The sequence below is a fragment of the Podarcis melisellensis genome, assembly GCF_964234715.1.
Source record: "Podarcis melisellensis genome assembly, chromosome: 15".
NCBI classification, from domain to species: Eukaryota; Metazoa; Chordata; class Lepidosauria; order Squamata; family Lacertidae; genus Podarcis; species Podarcis melisellensis.
The window spans coordinates 1,913,384-1,940,135 of NC_138532.1; the positions used below are offsets into that span (position 1 = coordinate 1,913,384).

Here is a 26,752-nt window from a genome sequence, read left to right on the forward strand (position 1 = left end):
ATTTCTTCTTTCATAGCTTGTTCCCACAAAGCACGTTCCCCAGGGGGTAAGTCTAAGACTTCATTATAACTTTGTGGTTCCACACAACTCACATTGCATACTCTCACTCCTCCTAGGGTCAAACGCTGAGGAGGTACACCCTTGTTTGAACGCTGGGAGCGCCTAGGCACTATTACTTCTTCTTCCCCCCTTATCTCTGGCTCTTCTTCCTCTTCCTCTAGAGAAGTATTATCTTTTGCCACATCTTTTGGGGAAATCTGTGCCTCCTCCTCCTGCTCCTGCGTTGCCAATGGCTGAGAAGAAGCCTCTTCTCTTACTTGCAGGGGCAGTAGGCAATCTGGGTTGGCATGGATCACAGTCCATCTGTCCTGGTCAGCGAAGTCTGCACTTCGTGACAGAACCACTCGTCCTGGGCGTAAATTGAAATGCCACCCTTTGCCATAGGACTGATATCCCACAAACCGCAGTCTCTGTGCTCTAGCGCCCCCTTTCTGGCGCTGAGCTTTGGGGATGTTTACATGTGCCCAAGCACCCCAGTTATGGAGCATTGTCCACTCTGGTTCTTTCCCAAACAACACACGATAAGGAATATCTTTTATAGAGCTAGACCAGGTTCTATTAATCAAAAAGTTCGCTGTCAGAAAAGCCTCGCCCCACAGCCTATGGTTGTGACCCAATCCTGCATCCACTAGCAGGCAGTCCTTTACTGACTGTATTACAGCCCCACGTCTTTCACACAGACCATTTTCAGCAGGGCTATAAGGGTTAGTCAAACGATGAGTGATCCCCTTACGTCGCAACCATGTCCCAAATTGTTTGTTCAGAAATTCTCCACCCCTATCTGTTTGCAACTGCACAACAGGGCGAGCGAAGAGCTTTTCAGCTTGGGCAACCCATTCTCTGAATGTGGGGAAACACTCAGATTTCTGCTTTAACAAAAACAACCAACTAAAACGTGATTTATCATCAATTACCAGAAAAGCATATCTGGCGCCTCCTTCAGTCTTCTGTGGAAAAGGGCCTATCACGTCACAATGGACAAGTTCTAAAACCTCTTTAGATACTCTGTCACTTTTAGAAGCCACAGGCTTCCTCTTAGATTTGGCCATTTTACATACATTGCAATCTAGGAAACAGTTACAGCTGTTTACTTTTAGGTTCTTGCACACCTTTTGCATCTCTGAAAGCACACGGAAATTGGCGTGACCCAGTTTTCTGTGCAGTTCATGTACACACCCCTTATGAACTGGCAAATTATCCTGAACCACCTGGGCTGCTTTAACAGGCTTGTCCTGCATTACATATAGCCCATTTTCCAACTTTGCATGGCCACATACCTGAGTTCCATTCTTTATCAGACAGCCATCCCGTGTGAAGTTAACACTATACCCTGCATTAATCAAACAGCTTACAGACAGCAAACAATAGTCCAAACTGCTGACAAACAGAGTCTCTGGTAGAGTAGTGTTCAAGCACTGCAGGAAACATGTTCCCTGGCCATCAATCTTGCTTCTATGACCATCAGCAAGATAAATTGAGTCTTTTCCATCAGCTGGCTCCCCCAGGGTCTTAAAGTCCTCCCGACTGTTGCAGATAATCCTGCTGCTCCCAGAGTCCAGCAACCATGTTCCTTGAGGTATCTTCCTCTCCTCTCGAGAAAATGCAGAAACAAACTGAGCAGAACGCATGTTCTTCTTCTCTGAAGAGAACCCCTTCTGCTTACGTTTCTGCGTTGATTGCTGTCTCTGCTCCACGTCGTCTCCTGGAAGTCTTGCCCTGCATTGACGTTGGAGATGCCCGGGTTGGTTGCATCTATAGCATCTCCTCACTGCCATGGCCAAGTCCAAACCTTGGCGTTGCTCCATTGGCAGATTCTGCTGCTGGCCCCCTCGACTGTAACTCCTCCGCTCTTGGAGTTCAGCTTGTTTATCTGACCTTCTTTCTGCTTCTTCGGTCAATCTTCCAACCACATACTCAAGGGTCAGATCTCGGGGACGCATACTCTCCATGCTGTTAATCACGGGCAACCAGCTTTCAGGCAAACTTGAAAGAATAATGTAGGTTTGGTCAGTCTCATCATAACGCTTACCTCTCTGCTGTAGTTGAAGAAACAGAGATTTCAGCGTTTGAAGATGAGTTGCCAAACTCTCACCTTCTTTCATAACAGTCCTGAACATCCTTCTAGTCAGAGAAATTATAGTTCCAGCAGTTTCTCTGACATGCATTGCCCTTAATAAATTCCAGCACTCAAACGCTGTGCTGGCATTTGCTACATGCAATAACTGAGAGTTGCTCAAACACAGCATAATTTGGGCACGAGCCCTTTCATCTAGCCGTTTTTTCTCAGCAGAGTCAGTCCTCAAAACCTCAGTTTCAACACAGTCCCATAGTCCATCTCTCCTTAACAACTGCTGCATTTTAATTGACCAACTCAGCCAGTTGCTTTCTGAGAGAAGTTCAAAAGGGATGCCTCCCCCAATATTTACAACTTGGGAAGACTGGAAATCTGCCATCTCTGCTGGTGCTTGCTGAGCCCCTTCTGTGGGGCCTCCAGCAAACTCTCCAGACTCTCTCTTTAGAGTCCCACTAGATGGTCCTGGCTGGCACTCACCGGCTTCTAGCTGCTGCCTCTGTTGACCCTCAGGTCCCGCCTGGCTCTGCAACTGGTGTAGCTGCTCTGTGAGTCGCCTACTGTGGTCCTCTAGCAGTTCAAACTGTTCCAGTAGCCGACGCTGAGTGCTTTTCTGGTCCTCAGATCCTAGCTGCTCCAGCGTCGCTGCAGACAGTTACAGCTTGCCACCAACTGCTCCAACGCACAGCCACCGGCTCCATACACCACCAGGACTCACCAGCTCCCTGCTGAGATGCTGTCAGTCGTTTTGCACTCTGCACATGCTCAGAAACACTGGGCCCATAACCTGTCAGTGTTTGTAAAAAGCAAAAAAAAAAGGAGGAAAAGGTTCTGACCTCCCTTTGCCTCTTCAGCCTGGTCCTCGGACCCTTGTTGGCACAAAAAGAGTCCACGAGAATATCCTTGCAGAGTTTTATTCTTAAAAGTCTTTGTGCAAAACACGACTGAATAACTCCACACACCAGCACCAACCAACCCAAACACCAGCCTCAGCAACAAACTAACATTTCTCACTTATATATACAACTTGGTGCAGACCGCTGAGTCATGCTGACCCAGCTTTATTCGCATTAAAGAAACAGCGGCCATTTTAGCCGTGACAACTTCCTGCTGCCATTGTTCCTTGACCACGTGGGGGCAATTCCCATTCGCAACCCTCTGTCTCCACTCTGTTCCAGAGATTTTCCTGTGGGCCCTGGAGGTTTCTCCCTGGTGTAGGAATTCCCTCTATCCCTCTCCCTCTTCCTGTAAGTGTGTGCAGCAGCGTCCCCACACCGTGGACACCCATTTTCCTGCACAGGAGGAGCTATACATAGTATTTTATTTAAAGAGGGGGGGCATAGCTCTGTGGTAGAGCATTTGCTTTGCATGCAGAAAATCCCAGCTTCCGTCCCTGGCCTCTCCAGGGGGGGCTGGGAAGGTCCCCCGCCTGGAACCCCAGAGAGCCATTCCCAGTGGCTGGGAACAAGCCTGAGCTGGCTGGACCAGCTTGCTTGGGGGGAGGCAGTTTCCACCTATAATGTCCAAAGTGCATCCTGCACATTATCCTGGGAGTTACAGTACAGCGCTGTTTTGCCCAGATGGGGAGTTTTGGCTGAGGGAACAGTGACTTACTTGCCTAAGGCCACCTAAAGAATTTGTGACTGAGGTAAAGTTTAAAGCGGGGATTTCCTCTCTTGCACTTTTTACCACTAATATTCAAAACTTGTTCTTCAGATAACACTCAGGAGAGATACTTTGGGGTTTTTTAAGGCTTAGGTTCTGAGAAGTCGCCACTTGATCTTGCCTGATTCTTGGTGGAAAGCCATTTATGGTCATGCAGATTTTCAGGCCCATCTACATCAGCCCTCCCTGTCTTCCTTTCTGCCCTTCTGGAAGCTTCTCAACTTGATTTTCAGACTCTCCACATGAAACTCTCTGGCTGAAGTTACCTCAGTCTGGCCTTGGTCCCACCCAGATCTGGCTGGCTTGGAGCTGGTTCTCGGCTGAGCCCAGAACAGGCCCCTCTGCCTCCTCCTGTGGGGCCAGGCGTCCCGCAAAAGGTTCCGTCCGCCTGGCTACAGTCTACCATAGGAATGCTGAAATGCATTGCATAAATTGGTGAATAGAACCTCTTTAAAAAATTACGGTGGGGGGGGGAGCCTCACATTTATGAAGTATTCCCTCCCCAACTCTTTTAAGCCCATAAGCATATTTGGAAATGTAGGAAACATAAGAGAACTGGCAATACTCAGACTCCCCCCACCCCTCAAAAAAGCTAGGCAAATCACTCCTGTACTTTAAAATACAGACAAAAAGTAGCATAACAAGGCTCTCCAAACAAGCAACCCCCCACAACTGAACAACCACAAAAGGCAACCCCCCTCAATTTAAAAAGTAGAAATTGAGAAGAGCAGACGCCTTGACAGGCACCATGGGATGTGTGTCTGAGGGGAGAACCCTGGTTTAGTGGCAGGTCCTGGGTTCCATCCCTGGCAGACTCTGGAGACCTCCTGCCATTCATTGTAGACAAATTGATATAGATGGACCCAAGGTAGAATGCAGATTTGAAAAATAATTCCTTCTTTGTGTACCTTTTCCTTTTCCTTTCTTTTTTTTGAGGAGTTTTGTCCTTGACTGACCCTCACTTAAAAGTCTAGGAGCTGGGAATTATTTTGCATCCCCTTCTTGCAAACATAGATTTAGGTTGCCATGCTAATGGTACCCTGCCAGTTAGTTATTCCACATAAAGATGGGCTCTGCAGATAAGCACACACTCACGTAATTACATGACAATAAGGACTTGCTATCAGCCTTCATGCTAGGAATGGCCAGTTGGTAGCTTTCAGGCTTAATCTGCCTCCCAGTTGAGGCAATTATATGTCTCCTTGGAGGCCGTACCAAATTTTAATCTGAGTACAGGGTAAAGTAGATGTGGGCAGGCTTGCAGGATCTCCTTTGTTTTGTAACTCTGACTCTGAGGTTCTCCATCCAAGGTAAAGGTAAAGGTAAAGGTACCCCTGCCCGTACGGGCCAGTCATGTCCGACTCTGGGGTTGTGCGCTCATCTCATTCTAGAGGCCGGGGGCCAGCGCTGTCCACAGACACTTCCGGGTCACGTGGCCAGCGTGACGAAGCTGCTCTGGCGAGCCAGCGCAGCACATGGAAACGCCGTTTACCTTCCCGCTAGAAAGCGGTCCCTATTTATCTACTTGCACTTAAGGGTGCTTTCGAACTGCTAGGTGGGCAGGAGCTGGGACCGAAAGACGGGAGCTCACCCCGCCGCGGGGATTCGAACCGCCGACCATGCGATCGGCAAGTCCTAGCCGCTGAGGTTTTACCCACAGCGCCACCCGCGTCTCCATCCAAAGCCTGGTCCAAATGGCAGCTCAGGAGTGGAGCCAATTGTCTAATGCACCCCATGAGCTGTATTCTAGGATGACCTAAAAATTGAAGTATGAATTACATCTGGGTTAGTACAGTTCAGCCTTTGTGCTGTTGATGCTGTTAATAACTGGGTCTCAGAAACACAGCCCACCACATATAGTCCAGTGATCCCCCACAAACCCTCCAAGTGTCCTGATTTTCCAGGGATAGTCCCAGAATTACTGAAGCCATCTTGCTTTCTAATTTGATCCCAAAATGTTCCACTTTTCCTTTTTCCTCCCCTTCATGTATTGGAGAACAATTAAAAGTGGTCAGACCCCCCCCCCTGTCCTTTTGGAAAACAGGAACTTTTGTCATGATTAAATGGAGTTCTGTTTATACTGAAAATAAAATATTTACACCAAATGAAAGAAACAGTGATGCCGGCATATACCCGTAGAACTTCCTATAATATTGAAGGAAAATGTAACCAATCCACATTAAATTCTTTAACTGCAATGCTTCAGCAGCCAGCCATTTTTTAGGAAATGCATTGAGTGTTTATTCCTTTATTGTAAACTGAGCCTTACACTGTCTACTCAGAAGTAAGGCCCACTGTATTCAATGGAGCTTACTCCCAGGTATCTGGGTAAAGACTGTGCAGCCTTACATTGCAATCCTAAACATTTCTACTCAGAACAAAGTCCCCAATGAGTTCAGTTACTCTCTGGTATGTTCCTGATCATTCTCACAGTTTCCATTCTTACTATTGCTATTACTATATCGCACCTTTTCCTGCCTTTTTCAAGGTGGCTTACAGTTAAAATTTTATTTCATTCCATTTATCTGTTTACAACAATTCTGTGAGGCAGGTTCCTTGGAGAGGTTGTCATCAGCTCAAGGTGACAGATGTCAATGTGTATATGACGTTTAGGTGTGCGGGAGATCAAGTACGGAGAAGCTTCCTGGTGGAGAATTGAGTGTCCCTTTTTTCATTGGAGGATGTGCTACCAGTAGATGCAGGCTGAGCAAGTTAAAGGTTCCTGGCATCTCCAGGTCGGGCTGCAAAAGACTCTTCTCTGAATCCATGGAGAGTGGACAGTAGTGAACTAGATGGACCATTGGTCTGGTGTGATATACCTGTATGACTGCTTACTATAACTCCTGCCCACCACTGGTGCAAAGCATGCCAACAGTTTGACTGTTGAGAAAATAAAAGGTATTTGCTAATTATGAGAAACTGAGAGATTCTATGCTTTAATAATACATCTCACTCTCTTCATTTTAAAGGTGATGCATGTGAGATATCTATCTGCATATTCATACACCTCATTGCTGGCTGGTGCCAACCTTATGGAGTCCTTGCAAGTAATTGTGGTTTTCTTTTTCGTGGCAATAAATGCCTCTGGGCTTGGACTGCTATCTGGAAAATATTCCCCCCACCCACTTCCCAGAGAATACAGACTATCCTTGAAGCATGCTTTCCATAAATATGTGGTCCTGTGGACTGTGCCATATCCCGCCTATTTGTCATCCCCTTTGCTCTCTGCGTTCTGTCCTCATCCCCATCTCACTGCACTGCCTACCCTCCCCTGCCTGATTTAATTCCCTTTAATGAATTCCAGATTCCAGCTACATCAAAGCCCCAGATGCATTCCTCTTGAGAGAATATAAAGGCAGCCGCTTCTCCCTGACCACCCCGCCAATTTCAGAGTCTGGGATTGGGGGCAGGGGAGGTATCCAACCGTGCCCCTTGTTTTGCGGCCTCCTCCGATGGAGGTTAGTTGGGGGTAGTACAAGGCTGCTTTGATCCCTATATGGGAGGGCAGCTCTCTGTTTATCCCGGTGGGAGGGCAGCAGTATCAGGGTAGCTCTCATACTTGCCATCTGTGCCTCATTTGAAAGCCATATAGGGAACACCCTTTGTGGGAGAAGCAATCTCTCTCTCTCTCTCTCTCTCTCTCTCTCTCTCTCTCTCTCTCTCTCTCTCTCTCTCTGTGTGTGTGTTCATGGGAGGGGGTGCACAGTAAGGCTACTCAAGGTACAAATGGGGATGTGGTACATACACTGGACCAGAAATCTTAACACTTTTTGAAATCAGCACATACCAAAATAAAACTACCCCCTGGTTCCTCAGATTGGAGAAGAAATTATTTTACACAATAAAAATTATACTGCTCCTGTAATCATAATAGCTAGGAACACAATTTTTAGATGTCATTTTAAAAAAAGATATTATACTATGTGTTAAATTCCCATTTGTAATTTGAGTGCATTTTATAGATTAATATGTTAACCACTTAGAATGCTTTGCAGTAAGAATATCAATTTCTACAAGCTTAGGGTTAGAGATGGCATCTCATTCTTCAATGACCTTTGAACCCTGCGGGTGCACTTTCTTCTGGATTCACTGCAAGACTGGAGGGGTCGCCTGCTTATAAGGCCTTGCAGGTGGTTGCTTTGAGTAGCACAGACGTCAAGGAAACTGCTAGCCCACTGACTATTTTGTTCCCTATCAATCTTCTTCGTCTCTTTTCCAGGTCTCAACCATTTTCTCCCAGTCAGACGAATGGTGAGAGTTCAGCAGAGTTGTTGTCCATACGGTTTCAGGTGAGTACCCCTCTGCTTCTGACACCAAGTCTCTAGATTAAAGTCTACGGTGGGGCATCCTGAACCATGCATTTTATGTATGTATTTTTTGTCAGTAATTTACACCCCATATTTCTGTCAAAGTGACTAACAAAGATTTGAAAACATCAATAAATACAATTAAAAATATTAAAACAAGACAGAATATTAAAAAATACATCTGATAAAACTTTAGAAAATAGTACCTAGGGAATAAACCAGTGGGTTTTACTTTTACATAGAACTGTGCTGCATAACAATTCATTAAGAGAGCTAATGATTTAACGGGAATAAAATGGTTTTACTTGCCTTCCACAGAGCAAGAAAAGCTGAGGCAAAGTGGATCTCACTCAGGGGGGCCTTTTTCTTTTCCTCTTCACATACAGAAAGGCAGCTGGGCACTGTTCCCTTGACCCATCAATCCATATCTAACCTAAGTGTGGCCCTCTGCTACCTCTTACCTGGCCCTCAGAACTCTTCACAGGCCACACCTCCTGCCTGGGTTACACCTCTCACTGAACCTGTTCCATAACTGCCTCCAGTTTTTTGGCCTAGCGGGAATCTGTCCTTGGGCTCTTGAACTGGCCCCTTGCTTCCCTGGTGGAGAGCTGCAGGTGTGGAAACTTCTTCGCTGGGCCACAGCTGGACTGTGTGCAAAGATACGAGTCTCCTCCGCTGCCCCAGCTACCGCTATCATGTTCCCCAACTAGGAATTCAGCCATTGGTCTAAAAAAGAAGCCCCCCCCCCCACTGCATTGATATTGCCCCTCTTCTGCCATACTATAGAGATCAGGGCTGTGATCTTCCTTTTTCCTAAAAGTTAGCATTACAAATAGGCACAAAGTGAAAACCACTGGACAACACAAACATTGATGGGTGTTATGTATTCCAACATTCCTTATACCTGGCTCATTTAACTCAAATCTTGGGATAATGTTTTTCTTTATTTGCCTGTGTATAATTATGTAAGTTTTCCTCCTTCATCCGTATCAAGAATCTTCCTTCGCCATCCTACAATTGACAGAACAGTGTCAGTTTTCCAGTGTCTCACTCAACCAATTTTAGCTGCAGTGATTACCACATTTTTCACTCTATAAGGCGCACCAGACCAAAAGGCACACCTAGTTTTTGGAGGAGGAAAACAAGAAAAAAAAATATTCTGAATCCCAGAAGCCAGAACAGCAAAAGGGATCGCTGTGCAGCGAAAGCAGCGATCCCTCTTGCTGTTCTGGCTTCTGGGATAGCTGTGCAGCCTGCATTCGCTCCATAAGACGCACACACATTTCCCCTTACTTTTTAGGAGGGAAAAAGTGAGTCTTATAGAGCAAAAAATACGGTATTTGCCAAACTGGTTGTTTTCCTATTGGCAGCAAGCCATCAAGCACTTTCAATCCAAACATTTAAAGGATCTGTTAAAAAAATGCCCCAATTCAACCATTTCACAGATAGCTTTCCAGTACTGCTTTGCTTTCAGATAATTCCAACACAAATTAGAAAAAGCAGCCTGATATCTCCAGTATTTATATAATAAAATTCTATGCTATATCCTGTTAAGTTTGGTCAGAATGAAGGTGTAACTAGACATGCCTTTCCCAGTGTGCTGACTGGGGCTGATGGCAGTTGGAGGGTGCCGGTTTGGGGAAGACACCTGTAGCAGATCCATGATTCAGATCTCTTAAACACACAGAGACGCATGTGCACATAGAAAGAGGCCAACGTGAGACACGTACTCCAAAAAACACATACTGTGGTTTGAGTTGTGATCACGTATCTCTGCCAGGATATGAATATAGGTGATACATGGAAATGTATCATTACATCTCAGTTTGTTGAGAATGTCAGCCTTCAACAAACTTTCAGGTGCTTATGGGTCATTCACGGATACAGGCCTCTGCTTGCCTTTGTTGCTGAATTTCTGTTTCCATGAAAGCCGAGGCTTAAGAGGTTTATGTTGAGGGCTTCTGCCCCTGGGCATCCATCTCTCTCCACCTACATTTTTGACATACAATCTTTTTCTCAGGTCCTTTGTAGTTTTCACTCTGATTGGCAGAGGCAGCCTGTGAAAGGCCCTTCTCTGACAGTAGTCTTCTCCTGCACTACTTCAGCTGCTGCCATGGGATGAAAGTTTATCAAAAATAAGACCAAGACTCTTGCAGCATATTTCACTGTTGCTGAGATGTCTACTCTGGCTGCCTATTTGTTACTTGAGTGTAGCCGCACCCATTTTCCAAAACTCTCTGCCAGTTAATGCTGGGTGTATACCTTTCATCTATTATTATTATTATTATTATTATTATTATTATTATTATTATTAACAACATTATTTTTATACCACATAGTGCCAAATAGACATTAAGTGACACTCACTTAAAACCTTTTGGCACCAACTAAAATCTATTTTGTTTATGTATGCCAATGCAGACATGTAATTTTATTACATACATTGATTTTTTAAGTGTTCATTTTAGCTATGTGCTTATAAATTTTATCTGTATTTTCCAAAGTTTGCTTTTAAAGTCTGGTTTTATTATTGTTTTCTTTTTTCTAACTGTTTCTTGTAAACCACTTAGAGATTTTTGTTAAGCATTATATAAATCTTGTTTTAAAACAACTTGACAACCTGAGGAAACGGCCATGGAATCCTTAATGGGATGGGCAGGCTCCCTGAGTGGTGCCGAGTCACTGAGCCCTAGCCGTTCCCACACACTTCTGATAACCTGAGAAGGAAGCAGTTCCATGGGCAGGCTCTGACAGGTGATTGCTGCTCTGCCAGCATTGTCCTGCCTCAGTAATCACATTGATGGTCTTTCCCACAGAACTGATCCCTTTCAAACTTTCCTAACCCTGCATGGGAACAAAACTGGGCTGAGCCAAGACTCGTGTTATTATTAAAGCAGGTAGAGGAAAACTTCCTTGTGCATTAACTTTTGAGATACCATCAAAGAGTAGTTCATGTTGATTATTATGGGCTATAGGTGGTGTCACTTGGATTTTCTTTACCTACAGAAGGTCCCAGGTTCAACACCAGCATCTCCAGGCAGGGTTGGGAATGTCCCTTGCCTAAAACTCTGGAGAGGTGTTGCATTTAGTGTAGACAATTATGAGCTAGATGGACCAATGATCTGACTTGGTCTGATGATCAGAGCTAGATGGACCAGTAATAAAGCAGATTTATATGTCTCTATGCAGCCTATCAGGGACGCGGGTGGCGCTGTGGGTTAAACCACAGAGCCTAGGACTTGCCGATCAGAAGGTCGGTGATTCAAATCCCTGCAACAGGGTGAGCTCCCATTGCTCGGTCCCTGCTCCTGCCCACCTAGCAGTTTGAAAGCACGTCAAAGTGCAAGTAGATAAATAGGTACCGCTCCGGCGGGAAGGTAAACGGTGTTTCCGTGTGCTGCTCTGGTTCGCCAGAAGCGGCTTCGTCATGTTGGCCACATGACCTGGAAGCTGTACGCCAGCTCCCTCGGCCAATAAAGCGAGATGAACGCCGCAACCCCAGAGTCGGCCACGAGTCGGTCGGGGTCCCTTTACCTTTACCTACGCAGCCTATCTGTCTTGACGTGGTTTTTTTATGGACTTCTCCTGTAGGATGTTGTAAGAACCAGAGACGATGGTCAGAACTCAGTGAGATCTTCCTACTCCAGCCCAGCCTCCCTCAGTCCACGGCCCAGCAGTCCCTACTCTCCTTCATCTCCTGGATACCGAGCTGGTAGCCCATACAGTCCCCAGAGGCCTGACCTACCCAGTGAGGACAGAGGGGAATCCGTGGTGAACAGCCGCAGGTATATAATAATCCTGATCCGTGTGACTCTGCCCCCTGTTTCCTGTAAGCAGCCAGATGCCTCCATGCTCTGTTTGTGGGTTTCTTCCTGGCAAGAGTCCTCCTCACAAAACATTGGAATTTGAGGTCTACTGCATCACTCCAATGGAATCTCCATGGCCAGTCATAGCAGCTGCAACCCCCTTTGGTTTAAAACACAGCTAGATCACTCTCTTTCTCTGTTGGAATTGAAGGGGGTGTTTGGGAAAATGCATCAAAACACAGTATTTCATAAGAAGCAGCAGGATAGATACGGGAAAGGTATGGATTGTGACTAATGTCATCTGTACGCCACTTCCCGAACCAGCAGTGGAAGCACACTGGGTGAAGAGTAAACACAGCCTAAATCATTGCATCCCAGTGAATTCCATAAGTTACTGACTTCTTTTGTCTGACCTGAATTGACTTCCAATCAAACTCATTGGCTGATCCCAAATCTAGTACATACTGTGTGGGAGAGTCTAATCTTTGGACTCAGCTACATTAGTTTTTTTAAAAAAGTGTTTTATATACATTATAACACTGTGGCACCAGATGGCACTGTGGAGATTTCCCACTTTGAGATTTACAACGTGTTTTCCTAAAACACTTTTTTGATGTGTCTAGATCAGGCATAGACAAACTCGGTCCTCCAGATGTTTTGGAACTACAACTCCCATGATCCCTAGCTAACAGGACCAGTGGTCAGGGATGATGGGAGTTGTAGTCCCAAAACATCTGGAGGGCCAGGTTTGCTTATGCCTGGTCTTGATCCAGCCCCTCTCTTTTTCTCATTCGGGTATCATTTTATTAGCACCTCTCAGGTCCCCTTGTGGACATGCTTCATCCTTTCTTATGGAAAGATATGCTTTCCTCTTGCTCAATCGGGTTGCCCCTTTCTTCATCTACTTCCAGTTTTGTAATATTCTCTTTGAGATGTGATGACCAGAACTGTCCCAACAATATTCCAAATGCCCCATAGATTTTAACATTGTAATGTTGTTTTGTTTTGTTTTCAGTCTTCTTTCTAATATGAGCTGTCCACAATATCTTTTTCTCTTTGGTCAGGGTGCTTTCAGATCCCAGTGCACTCCATTATGGAGAGAGCCTTTTGGGGCTCTTCAGGGTAGCTTGGGTTTTCTCCCTCCTAAAAGAACATCATGTCTCTCTCTCTCTTTCTCTCTCTCTCTGTGAACTCTGTCAACAAAATTCTGGGTGGTGGGAGTTGTAGTCCAGCAAGATCTAGAGGGCCACTGATAATTATTTGTTACTTCTTCCCTGTAATGTGCAGATATTCACTGTAATATCTGTGTTCTCCTTTCAGCTTACATTCTCTGGAGAGCTCATTGGGAATCTCTGATGAACCCTACGGGCAGCAGCATTCAAGCAGCAAGCAGGTAAAGATGCTTGTGAGACTCCTTGGAGCCCCGGGGATAATACCTGTATAGGACCATCGATGTATCCATGCTGCTCTATGCTTGGGGATGAACCCTGTCCTAAAAGTATGCTTTCTGGAGCCTGTTTCTGCTGCCCCCTTTAGGCCGTGTCCTCCTTAGCTTCTGGTTTTTATCTGCTTTGTTGCACATGTTGCTGTGTGTTAGCAGCACACCTGGCTAGGGATGTTTGCTTGTTTTTACCTGGTGTCTCCAAGCAACAGCTGGGAGCTGGGGAGGCAGAACCAGTTTGGGGAGGCAGTACCTGCATCTCGTGGACACAAGAGGCAGGGTGTTGGCAAGTGATGCAGCCTCACAAATGCTCTGCTTGCCTCTCCTTCCTCCTGGGATCTATTAATGTGTCTATTCAAAGCAACCCCCCTGTCTGCTTTTGCCAAAGGGACCTGCTTGTGTTGTTATTTTTTGGGGGTGGGGGAAAGCTTGTGTTCTGCAGCAAACCCTCAGTCCTGAGACAGCTTTGCAGTGGAGCCTGTAACACTATTCAGCTGAGCATCTCCTGTAAAGTCAGCAGCTCGTAGCTTTCAAGAATTTATATTGAGTTTTTACTTGCAACGACATCAGAGACAGTGAGAGAATGAGAGAGAGAGAGAGAGATATTCACAGGATCCTCTTGCCATCTTCTAGCTCCATTTTGTTTAGGTACTGTATCTCTCAATTGCCTCTTTGAGAAGGAATTGTGAGCCTTCTCTCTATTGAACAAATTGACATTGAGCTTCCTGCATTTCAGGGGGCTGGACTAGATGACCCTCGGAATCCCTTCCAACTCTACAGTTCTATGATTCTATTATTCTGTGACATGTGTTTCAGTTTTGTTTATAGTTGGGGTGAGAGCTGAAAAGGCCGCAGGTGTGGATATGCACAGAGGATCTATGGCTTCTCATGGCACATTGAACATGAAAGAGAAAGAGAGAGCTTCCAGTGCAGACGGTGGCTAAACTCTACAGAATTTGCATAGTTCTGGTTTCTTAAAACAAGCCCAACATCATTTTAATCTTTATGATAGCATCGAGAACTTAACAATATGTGGGCAGTTCTTTGCTTTTCAAATGCTTAAAGACCAGAGGGACCTTGGTGATCAGGGTGTCTCTGCTTCTTCAACAGGAACATTTTCCAGTATTCCCCCTCCCCCGCCCCCTGCAATGCACACACATGCCACCCATTCCTCCTCTCTTTCTATCTTACACAAATATTTTCTCTTCCTTGGACCCATGTTTTTTGTGAATCCCAATTCCAGTTCCTGAGAGAGAGATGGGGGTGGGGACAGTTCCAGATTGTGCAATGAAATGAAGCATGTAAATTAAGTTCATTGAAGCATGTCTGCCCTGTTTGCATAATTTAAATTGCAGAATTTTGCTTTTGGGCTGCACTGTCTTGAAGGTTTTAGGTGGGTGTCAAAAGCAAAGTCCCACTCCAGTCCACCACAACAGAACATTATAAAAAACAACAACATTAAAATATAAAGCTCACCACCACTACCTTTGGCCAATTTAATCCTGATCTTCACAGAAATAAGACCAGACAGGCTGGTCTTAACGTTTAATAGGGCTCAGGTTAGCCTTAGTTGGTAGTCATAGAGGATTTCATAATAGCAAAGCCCTCCTCTGCACTCCTGCAATCCAAACCCATTAGTCTTAGGTTGTTGTAAAGCAAAGTGAGAGTGAGCTGGTGTCACACGCCATTCTCTCTGTCTCCCCCGCCTGTGGCATGGGATTAATAATTCCAAGTTACCTGCAAGGTTGTTGTATGGATTACACCTAGTTAGTGCAGGTGAGACTCAAAAGTACTATACAAAGGTTGATTTGCCATTAATAATTATTTCGGGATGCTTTCATGCTCCCTAGACATGCTACAGATGCCAAGACCTTTCTGGACCTGTCAGTGAGCTTCCTAGCCAGTTTCCTGGGTGATCCTTCTGGAATGCCCCTGTCCTCCCTCTCTTCCTGTGGTCTTTGTTGAGCCTCCTGATTCCTTGCCCATGTGTCCTGGCATCTCGCTCTCCTGTTGCTCTTGGGCTGGGTGCTGCTGTTTGTTTGCTTGCTTTGGCTCCAGGGCTGGCCGCCCTCTGCTTTTTCTACGTTCTGGGCCCATTTTTCAAGCCCAAATTGGGAAGGGAGGTTGGCCCCAGAGAGCAGTGCTTGCCAGCTGGCACCTTGCTCGCCCAGCCCCTCAACCCCTTGGCTTCTCTGCCATGTTTTTCTTTCCTTCTTTGCATTTATTTGCTTTAGCTCTTGGCCCCACTGGTTGGCCTCCTCCCTACCCAGCGGTTGCATCAGGGGGGGGGGGGCTGAGATTTGAGTGTTGGAGGGTGTTAAATGAGGCTTAGGCCTCGTTGGATTCCTCTTATCTTATTTCCCCCAGAAAAATTCCTTGGCCGTGCAGTTCTTCAGATGCAAAGCAGTAATTAACCTAAAAGTGTTGCATTTCTTACGTGAGCCCCAAATTAAGGAGGAACCGGCTGCAGGCTGTCAGTCTGTTTCTGTTCTTCCTGGTGTTCACAGTTGGAAAGTTTGGGTGCAAAGAAAGATTTACTGGCAAGTGGGCGCATGTTTAGGCATGTGTCTTCTACAGGGCTGGCCCACTCAGGAGGTGCGCTGAGACGGCAGAATCCACGGGGCAGCAGATCCTGTTGTAGATCTTTATTCCCCACCCCCCACCCCACCCCTTGTTCCTGCTATAGATGCTCACTCACCCACGCCATTTGTGGTCTGCCTCAGGGGTCAACTTGTCTTGGGCCAGCCCTAGTGTTCTGGCTTGGACAGATCAATGGACCATCCCTATGAAAAGAGCCAGAGTCTTTCTATAGTGAGCCCACGGGACTAGTTTGGTGCTTCCAGGAAGCTAATAAGCAGGGCACAAAGTCAGTAGCTGCCCACATTGTTGCTGCCCCAGCAACTCTCATACAGTGATAGACATTATGGAAAAGGGAGGCTTCATTTAACAATGATGTCTAATAGCTATTGATGGGTCATTCTGCTCCAATGTTTGCCTAAGCTTCTTAGACTTGGCAATCAGTCTTTCTCTTGTTGGCCTGATCAGTAATGCTGTCTTCTGTAAAGTAACCTGCCCTGATGTCTGAAAAGGCATAGCAGTAAACCTCAGGTTCTGTTCCATCTCTGACATTAGTCTCCTAGCTCTAACCCCAGTCTTCCAGGCTCTACCAAAGCATGAGGGGTTGTGACTAATTTTTATTATTATTCAGAGTTGGTAACCTTAAATGTGTTTGGGGGTGTGCGTATTTGTGTTTGGTTAGGCCAGTGGAGTCACTTAGCAAAGCTCCATGGAATGGTATGTAGGCCTAGGCTGGATCTTTGCATGGGTTTTATTATTCCTTGGAACTGACGGTGTCTCTGTGTGGAACCAAGGAATCAAGTCTTTGCTTGGAGGGCAAAAGAAGCGTGCTGAGGTCCAGCTGAAATCTCCTTTGAGCAGACTGGCACGGAAGGGGAAATCTCCCCTTTGTTGGGTCGGTGTGGTGTTGTTGAGAATGGAGATCCTACGCAACACTGATTGCTGTGTTCCTATCAATTCCCTTGCACTCTGCTGCTTCCCAAAACATTTGCTTCTAGTTAGGAAGGCCTTTCTACTTTCTTCCATCTTCAAGGCCTTTAAACAGGAGCAGATGCAGCGGGTAAGGAAATTCTATCATTTGGGCTAGCAGCAGTGCCGAGCCTTCCAAACATCAAGCTGCTTGGGGGTGGGGAAAGATGGGTAGAAGTCACACAGCAGAAGACAGGAACGGAAGAGCGCCAGGACACTGGAAGGGTGGGATGTGTTTCTGCATGGTGCCTGTTGCTCTTACCTGTCTACGTTCTGGTGACTTTCCCTGGATTGCTGGGTAAAGACTTCCTTCCCTTCAGTGTGTTCTGCCCAAGCTGCTGCCTCACTTAGGGCCTGGGAGCACACAGACAACCTGTTCATTGAGCTTTCATCCTGATTTGCTTGCAAAGAGATTGGACCCTTCTGATCTGCTCTACGCCCAGTGTGACCTAACCAGTCCATGACTAACCTCAGGAATTGCCTCAGAAACCTCATCAGTCTCGCTGCAATGGGATGGAAGGAGAGAGTTTGGTAACATTGTCGTTCACATACTGGTGATACTGTGCTCTAAATCCCCGGAAGACCTCTCCCAGCAATTCAAGTGTTGCCACATAGGAGAAGAAGTTGTCTCGAGTCCTTGTATCGTGCACTCCAACCGGCAGGGCCTCTCCAGGGTCGTCAGCAGAGGCCTCTCCCATCACCTGATGCTTTCAACTGGAGGCGCCCGGGACTTGGCTGCCTGCTTTCTGTACGCAAAGCACGTGGTCTTCCACTACACTGTCCCACCAGCTCCTGCAGCCTGTGCCACTCGTGACCCCCGTGGTGCATCTTGTCAAGAGCCTTGTGTTGGATTGGACCAGGGATCTACCAAACCATCATCATCATTTTATTTGTACGCCACCTTTCCAAAGTTAAAACAATGCTCAAGGCGGCTTGCAACATGACAAGATTTACATAATTACCAACATAACAAAGGTCATAAACAATAAATAAAACACATCAAAAGGTACGCGACCAAATGGAAAATATTTCCACATAAATCACAAAATCTAAAACTAAAAATACAACATTAATATCAATAACAATTTAAAATGACATAGATAAAAAATAAAAGCAATGTTAAAAGAGGAGCCCTCTCTGTCGCGCAGCAGCAGCAGCAGCCCTTTATGGAGCCTGTCAGGCCAGGTGGAGAGAGGCAGGGCAGGCCCTTCAGGCTCCCAGCAGGCAGTCCTGGGCCCTTGTTCAGCCTGAGGGCCACATTCCCTCACAGGCAACGTTCTGGAGGCCGTCTGCTGGTGATGGATGGGGCCTGGTGCAAAACAGGGCTGAGCAAGGAGCACATGCTGAGCTCTGACTGCCCAGGGTGGGGCGGAAGGAGCTCAGTTCTGCTGGGCAAAGTAGCCCCAGGGAGCCAGAGATTTATACTGAGGTGTTGGAGAGGCACCAGGTGCCCCCAGTATTTCGGGGGCCTGGCGTGCATTGCGCATACATGACGTCACACAGTCTCCTGACCAGTGCAGTCGTCCACAACATTGGGCCGGCCCCCTCAATATTGCGGAGGGTGGACCCCCTTCAGACACATATTGAGGGGGCTGAAGACACCTCCGCCCCCTGGAGCTGGCATGCCTGGGGTGTTATAAAGACAGGCGGGTGGGAGGGAGGGATACCTGCACAGAAGCCTATGCCCATACCATTCTGGGAGCTCTGGAGATTCCCTGAAAGCAAAATGATGTGGGGTCCTTTCTGGTGCTCCTGACTGATGCTCACTTCCTGAAGCTCTGGCCAAAACCTCTCAGTCCTGCTGCTGCTTCCAGTCTGGGCACCATGCTCCTGGGAACTGTGGCTCAGCAGGGATGGTGTTGCCCAACTGCCTCCTGGCAATCATGTTTTCAGCACCTAGTTGCCACAGTCAGTGAAAGGGGGCGCAGCAAAGAGCCCCGAGTCAGGTTTCCACCCTTCTCCTTCCCCACTGGCCCCCTCGCTTCTGTGCCCCCTTCTTCCCCTACATGTGTTCTGCTTCTTCCCAATTAGCAGCTGGAAAGTGTCTTTTGAAGGTGTGGGGCTCCCCCTTGTGGTTGGTGCATGCCCTGAAACAGAGAGGCGTGAAGGCTGTGGAAAGGATTTTTGGACAACACATCACTCTGTTGGGCAGTTGAATGTGTCCACCCAAAGGCTTTAGGCATTGATTGTTTTAGCTCAAGGATGAGTTATGGACACAAGACACTTCTGCCCCCTCCCCACACCCTTGCAGGAAATGAGTTCAATGTAGGGTTAACCTGTTTAACTTTAGCCCCATTCAAGTCTGTGTACAACTCTCCCGCTGTATCCTCAGAACAAGCTTATCATGACTCCTTGCCCTGCTGTAATGCAAAGTGCATCTTGCCTTGGAGACCCTCCCAAATTGCTTGTAGAGTTTCCTTACGATGAAGTATCATGTGGACGGTCCTTAAAAGCCATGAGAGGACACGGGAGGACTATTGCAACAATGAACGCTGCAGTCCTATTGTTCTGCTCTATCACTTCTGATTTCACAGAGCAGCTCCAAGATGGACATGGGGCTCAGCTTCCCAGACATAAGACAAAGTCTCATCTGCTGGATCAGTTTGGCTCCAAAGTGGAAGTGCAAAGTATCTCTTGAGACTGTACAATTTGAACTTTGCATGATTCCCATGATTCACCTATCCCTGTGGCTAGCAAAACCTTTTTTTTAAACAAAATATCCCAATAGAAGCAAATGCACATAGTTAAAAGAATCCAGCTTTTCTTCCGTTCAGGTAGCAATGTATTGATTACCTTTTGTTTTTAACACTCACCTTTGACTGTGACCTCCTTCCAGTATTATATGGCAGAGGAGTAGAACATATCTTCTGGGTGGGCAATCTGCTGCCAGCAGTGTGTATTTTGGTCTACAAACATGTTTTTTGGGGATAGATTCACAATGGGGAATTGTAGTGGCGGTGATGGACAAAAACTTTCAGGATCTTGTTCCGACACGTGTGTGTAAGAGGGAGGGTGAAAGTTTGTTGGGGATTGAGTGTGCTGCAATTCCATGGGGGCAGATTGTGATATTAGGTACACAGTTAACCTTCAAGAAAATCTTGGCTTGTTTGTGTGCCCACCGCTGTGTTAGCATTTTATTTATGTGTTGCATTTATATCCCCTCTTTCTTCTGAGGAGCTCAAAAGGGCATGCTTTGCTCTCTCTCCCACCATAGCTATATCTTCATAACTTCCCTTTAAGTCTGTTAGGCTGAAAGTGTGTGTTCTGGCCCAAGGTCACCCTGTATGTTTTGTGGCTGAATGGGGATTTGAATTTGGGTCTACCCAGTCCTAGTCTAACTCTCTTAACTGATACACCACACAGGCAAGTTTCTAGCCCAAAAACATGTTTGACAGGTTGGTGTTCATGCTCAACCTCAAAAACCTAAAAAACCAGGAAGTTGGCTGGATTAGATTCCTGTGGTTAGGGGTGAAACTTCTTGTCTATGTCTTTCTATCTCAGTTCTTCTCCCCCCCCCCATTATTTTATCAAATTTGTGTCATTTACACAGTTTTCCCTGGTGCTGAGTTTGGATTGTTTGGCTGCTCTCACCCCTGGTTGTGTATACTCCTCTTATTTTGGCAATATGGGTTGTGTAGCAACTGCTTATTTTTATGGGGCCAAGTCCTATAATGTGTGATGGTCAATTAATCTCTTCCTGAGGCTGAGAGGCTCCTTGGGCCACTCCTTTCCTACAGAATGCCTTTACACCCAGCCCCATCTCTTTCTGCACCAGCTGCAGGAGCAAAGGAGCAGCAGCCGCTCTAGTGGATCTCCAGTTACAGTTCTGCTTCCATTAAATGGATCTCCGTCCCCTGGAGCATATTCACCTCGCAGCCCATGGGAGATCAGGAAGGACCAGGACAGGAGCTCCTCTTCCTACCAGCGCCGTTACAGGTAATCTGTCTAGCTTACCTGCTGTTGCCTAGTGGCTAAGGATGCTTTCAGACTGTCTGTTTTGGGGTGGGATTCAGTCACATAGCAGCCAATTCAGGTTCATCATCATCACCACCACTTTTAGTTTGTATACCCTCTTTTTATATACATGAGGCAGTTTACCAACTGAAGAACCAACAAAATGTACAACAAATGTACAACACACCTTAGAACAATCTAATCCAATACAAATAAGTCCTAATAAAAAAAACTGTTTTGGATTTCATCCACAGAACTAACCCATTTCCCTAATAGATCAGACATTTGCAATAAGGAAAGTGACAGGGTGGTGCAAAAGTGTGAGATAACTTTGCTTTAAACTCGGTGTCATCTGACCTTCCTGCAGACGAATTGGAGTGAGTTCTCCTTAGATAGGCAACAAAGCCTAATCTCCCTACAAACTAACCAGGATGAATGTTCAATACAGTGGTACCTCGGGTTAAGTACTTAATTTGTTCCGGCGGTCCGTTCTTAACCTGAAACTGTTCTTAACCTGAAGCACCACTTTAGCTAATGGGGCCTTCTGCTGCCACCACGCCGCCGGAGCATGATTTCTATTCTCATCCTGAAGCAAAGTTCTTAACCCCAGGTACTATTTTTGGGTTAGCAGAGTCTGTAACCTGAAGCGTCTGTAACCCGAGGTACCACTGTTAATGGATTCTCTGGAATTTCTGAAAATTGCTGAAATCATGTATGAGAAGCTGCCAGACCAACATGACACTTAAGAGTGGTTCCAGGTGCCACGGTCCATGCATTCTGTGTAGGGAGAGCTAGCAGAGCAGGTACTTCTCAGAACACAGAAACCTTGTTTGCACTAGGGTAGACGTCAACGTTTTCCCTTTTTTAAGGGAAATTCCCTTATTCCGAATGGGATTCCTCACAAGAAAAGCGAAAAGTTGACAGCTATGTACATTGGTTCTTCACTTCTATGGGCTTCTGTGGTGTTGGCAGACAGGAGTGGGTGGGGGTCAGAGTTCAAGGGCATCCCTCTGTCTACACCACCAAGCAGCTGTAGAGCAGGGTGACCAAGGGCCCTGCTTTATTGTTTGTTTGCTGCTGATTTTATTTCTGTAGCCTCAGAAGATCTCCAAGCAGCCTGCAAAAGGTTCTCAAAATAAAATTGCTCTCTGATCTGGGACAGGGGTAGAAAGGACTTTGTTGTGCTCGCATAAAACACCCTCTGAGCCAAAGGAGTGAGGTGAGTGGTTGGGTTCTTCTGAGCAGGAACTCGCCCCCCACCTCAATGTCCCAGGCTCCATCTGGAAAAAATTGCAATGGCAACCTGAGAATTGGGGCAGACATTTCAGTCCCAAACCTCCCTGAAGTCAGGTCACCTACTTTGGGGCGGGGGGGGGGGCAAAATGCAAAAAAAAAACCCAGGCAAACCACTTTGATTCAGTTCTAGGGAGTGTTCACATTATGCAGCGAATGCACAGTGAACAAGTGTGTGAACACAGCCAGAGTCTCTCCCTGGGTCACCAAGCAGCAAACTCAGCCAGTACTTTAGGGTGGTTTCTGCTTTCTCTGCCTAGAATACGAATTCAACAAATACCCCCATAGACCCTCACTATTGTTCCCAGGCTATTTCCTTAGGTGGAGACCAGAGGCAGATGGCCTTGTATATACCCCTGTTAACTCTGCATGCAGACCCTTCCCACTGCTGGTTGAGGAAGCCACGAAAACACACATTGGCCACAAGGCACATCTGTCCTGACCTTTCATGCGAAATGCTACACTTTGATGTGTTTCCCCCCAAACCTGCTTTGATCTTAATTGAGAACTGCTTACAGGGTAAAGATATCTCAGCCCACTGGTATGAACATATAGCGGGAGATTAACATACACATCAAACTGTGCCAATGTACACACAATGTGCAAATGTGGTTTGAAATGCAGTGAAAAAGAAGGACCTTGCTGAATTTTAAGCAGGTGATTGTATACACAGCTTATCTCTCGTTTTCCTGGAAGCAGGGTGTTGGCCTACTTTGCTCTTCAGGGAAAGCCTTAGAAAGAAGGAGTTATGACAGAGGCTTATACCGTTGTGCGTTGCCTGCAGAAGGTGGAGAGAGAACTTTTTGTCTCCTTTCTCATAACACTAGAAGTTGCGGACATCCACCTTCAGGACAGATAAAAGAAAGTGCTTCTTGCAGCACAGGCTCCCACAGGAGGCAGCAACAGCCTTGGACAGCCACCAAGGCAGACGGCTTGAAAAGAGGATTAGACAATTCCATGGAGGATAAGGCTGTCAGCAGCTCCGCCTTCATGGTTGGAGGCAGCCCTGCTTCAGAATACCGGTTCCTGGGGAATCCAGGAGGGGAGAGGGTGGTTCTTGTGCTCAGAACCTGCTTGGGGGCTTCCCACAAGCATCTCGCTGGCCACCCAGAGAGCAGGATGCTGGAGATAGATGGAGCACTTGCCTGATTCAGCAGTCTCCCCTATGTTTTTATGTTCTCCTGCTGTGAGGCTGGGCAGGTGAGGGTTAATTTGGCGCTGCTGACAAGTCTAGAGGCTGGGCAGGTGTGTCAGGCAGGGTGTGTTCCACCTGCACTCTCAGGAGAGTGAGCCTGATCAGGTCTGGAGACAGGCAAGCAGGAAAGGAAATCTCTCTGGAGGTGAGGGGGAGCAGGATTCAGTTCCTGCTAAAACACTGAGCCCTTGAGGGTCAGTATACCTGCCTGGAAACAGCAAGTGGAGCCTCCTTCCCAGGGTGGGACATTTCCTGCTGCTCTTGCTCTCTGCTCCCTTTCCCGGAGGTATGTTTGTCTGAGAAGACTTCAAAGGGCTTGGGGCCGGGAGAACACCTTCACTCGCAGGGGAGCTGCTTTGCTGAGCTGGCTGGGGCTGATGGGAATTGTGATCCAAAATATCTGGAGGGCACCAGGGTGGCGAAGGGGTCCTAGGAGAGGGGCTGGCAGGGCAATGAGGAGGGATGAGCTGGGATGCTTCTCTGAGTCAGTGAAGGGACCATTTCCGTTTTCTGAAGTCCTGGCTTACCTGGAGCCAGGGCCAGTGCATCCAGGCACCACCCGCCCCTCCTGCCGCAACCAGAGAAGTTAGGAGAAGCGGCGGCAGCTTCCAGCAACACCCTGCGGAGTTCATGTGACATTCCATCTCACCATTTCTGCATTGCAGGGGTTGGACTAGATGACCCTTGAGGTCCCTTCCAGCTCTACCACTCTACAATCCTGTGATTCTGCCACTACCACCACTTTTCCTCACTTCTCCTGTGGCTGGGGGGGCAGCAAGCAAGGCATTGGTGAGGACAGGGGTGGGGCAGCAACTCAGGTGGCAAAATGGGATAGAAGAAAGAAGAAAAGGCTCCCATTTCTCTCCTTGCGCCTGCTCACAGCAAACCCTCTGGAATCCTGCATCCTTCTACTGAGGCCCCTGTTGTTCTGAAACAGTGTTCAGGTGTGCCTCTTTCTGGATCTCTCCTGGTCCCACCTCTTCCTGAAAGCTCGGCAGAATTATGTTGGTGATGGAAGACTGGTTTGTCCTGTCCTCCTGGGATATAAAAAGCCGGAGGTATTTTTCCTCTTCCAGGACAGACTGGCTGCATTTCTTTTCTCTCTCTTTCCAGTCTGGATACAGAGCCAGCCATGCGCCATTTGGAAGGGGACTCGGAGGTCTACAAAATGATGCAAGAAAATCGTGAAACCAGGGCTCTGCCGCGGCAATCCAGCACCTTCCGCTTGCTCCAAGTAGCTCTGGAGTTGGATGAAAAAGGTGAGGGTCGAGGTGGCTGGGAAGGAAAGCAGGAAAATTGTGTTTCTTTGGACTTGGGAGTAGCAGGCAAAATGCAGCCACCACCATAAAATGTGGTGTGTAATACTTCTAATGCTTCTGGTTTGGTCTGTCTTCTTGTCCCACACTGTTTGCTTGAAACTCTGCTTTTTTTCATCTGAGGCGCCGGTAAATTCTGAGGTTGTGTGTGAGTCCATGAGAATACTTTTGTAGTTGAAGGCAAAGACCAAGAGACAGGTGGCCCAAGTTTTCTGTACAGGACTGCAACTTTGAATTAGCAGGTTAATCAACTAAAAATTAGAAACCTAGGAAGCTGCCTAATGCTGAGTAACATTCTTGGTCCATCTAGCTGTAGTATTATCTGTACTGACTGGAAGTGGCTTTCCAGGATCTCAAACAGAGGTTTCTTCCAGCCTGACCTGGGCTTGAACCTGAGACCTTCTGCCCACAACTTGTTGATGGCAAACATTAATCCGTTACTCTGTGAATGAATTGTTTGTGATAGAGTCTGTTTTGGTACTGTTATGAAGGGAAATAAAGAAAACATTAAATATTGCATTTTCCTTCTGACCATTAGTAGATTATCTATGGCTTTATTAGTTTACAATGTATCTGGCTCTAATGCTTTTTAAAAGGCAATTAATACTGAGGGGTTTGTGGGAATGATGAAAATTTTGCTTCATTAGATTAAGTCTGCAATCCTATACACACTTACCTGGAAAGAAGGTTCATGAAACACACTAACGCTCTGAGGAGACGCACACAGGGCTGCACATTATTTATAATCTGTTGCCAGCCTGCCTCTGAATCCTGATGTGCCCTCTTGGTTGCTTTGGCAGGGGGCTCCGTGACTCACTTTCCCAGCCCGCTGTCTCCCAGCACACAGAAGCCGGTCAGCAGTTCCATGGCCGGCGGCGCCCAGAAGCTGCATGTGTGTGAGAAGTGTGGCAGCAGCATCACGTGAGTTTTTCTCTCCCTCGGATGGGATGTGGCTGTGGAAGGGGGGCCTGGTGCTCTTCTGGAGGGATAAGAGATGGCCTGTTGGCCATAAGCAGAGCGAGGATGGATCTAGACACAGGTTAAAAACACTATAAATAAGTCAGAAATTAAATCATTACAATAAAGGGGGGGGGCCTATGTAAAAATCCATATAAACTCCTTTTTGCTCTCTGGCACCATCTGGTGTTGGATGTTTATAACACATTCAAAACGTATTATTGTGAGGAATGTAGCTGAATCCGAGGAGACCTTTGCCACTCTACACTTTCATGGTATTATAACCACAGAGGGGGACCAGTTATGCATTGCCATCTTCTGGGCAGAGGCCAGAACTGCAATTTGGAGCTTGTGAAAGTTCACTGTGGCCTTTTGAAATGAACTTGGTGGCTGAAGAGTAGGGAAATTGCCAAAAAGCTATGGGGTTACTTATGTGTACACTATTATGGCATTGATGATGGGGAATTTTTTTACCTGCTATTCACTGTATGGTCCCAGGGTAGATTATAGCAATATAAAAATACAATACTGAAAGTGGTTAAATCATTTTACAATCAGAAGATAATAATCAGAAGAATAGAGTGGATCCCAAAATATATGTATTGGGTGCCACAGGACTTGGATGATGGACTCAAGGGCATCCTGATCAAATTTGCAGATGACACCAAACTGGGAGGGGTGGCTAACACCCCAGAGGACAGGATCACACTTCAAAACGACCTTGACAGATTAGAGAACTGGGCCAAAACAAACAAGATGAATTTTAACAGGGAGAAATGTAAGGTATTGCACTTGGGCAAAAAAAATGAGAGGCACAAATACAAGATGGGTGACACCTGGCTTGAGAGCAGTACATGTGAAAAGGATCTAGGAGTCTTGGTTGACCACAAACTTGACATGAGCCAACAGTGTGACGCGGCAGCTAAAAAAGCCAATGCAATTCTGGGCTGCATCAATAGGAGTATAGCATCTAGATCAAGGGAAGTAATAGTGCCACTGTATTCTGCTCTGGTCAGACCTCACCTGGAGTACTATGTCCAGTTCTGGGCACCACAGTTCAAGAAGGACACTGACAAACTGGAACGTGTCCAGAGGAGGGCAACCAAAATGGTCAAAGGCCTGGAAACGATGCCTTATGAGG

General features: G+C 46.7%; 1 protein-coding gene across 3 annotated transcripts in view; it reads left to right on the top strand.

The window, feature by feature from the left end:
- PDLIM2 (PDZ and LIM domain 2) overlaps window positions 1-26,752 on the top strand; it is a 60,609-nt gene that overhangs the window by 29,406 nt on the left and 4,451 nt on the right. For 2 of the 3 annotated variants that reach the window (XM_081891083.1, XM_081891084.1), the window contains exons 4-9: window positions 8,016-8,085; window positions 11,695-11,888; window positions 13,230-13,302; window positions 20,669-20,832; window positions 24,452-24,597; window positions 25,455-25,575. In XM_081891083.1, the coding sequence (XP_081747209.1) occupies window positions 8,016-8,085; window positions 11,695-11,888; window positions 13,230-13,302; window positions 20,669-20,832; window positions 24,452-24,597; window positions 25,455-25,575 (768 nt within the window). The remainder of the gene's footprint in view (window positions 1-8,015; window positions 8,086-11,694; window positions 11,889-13,229; window positions 13,303-20,668; window positions 20,833-24,451; window positions 24,598-25,454; window positions 25,576-26,752) is intronic. The other variant, XM_081891085.1, reaches the window with a different exon arrangement.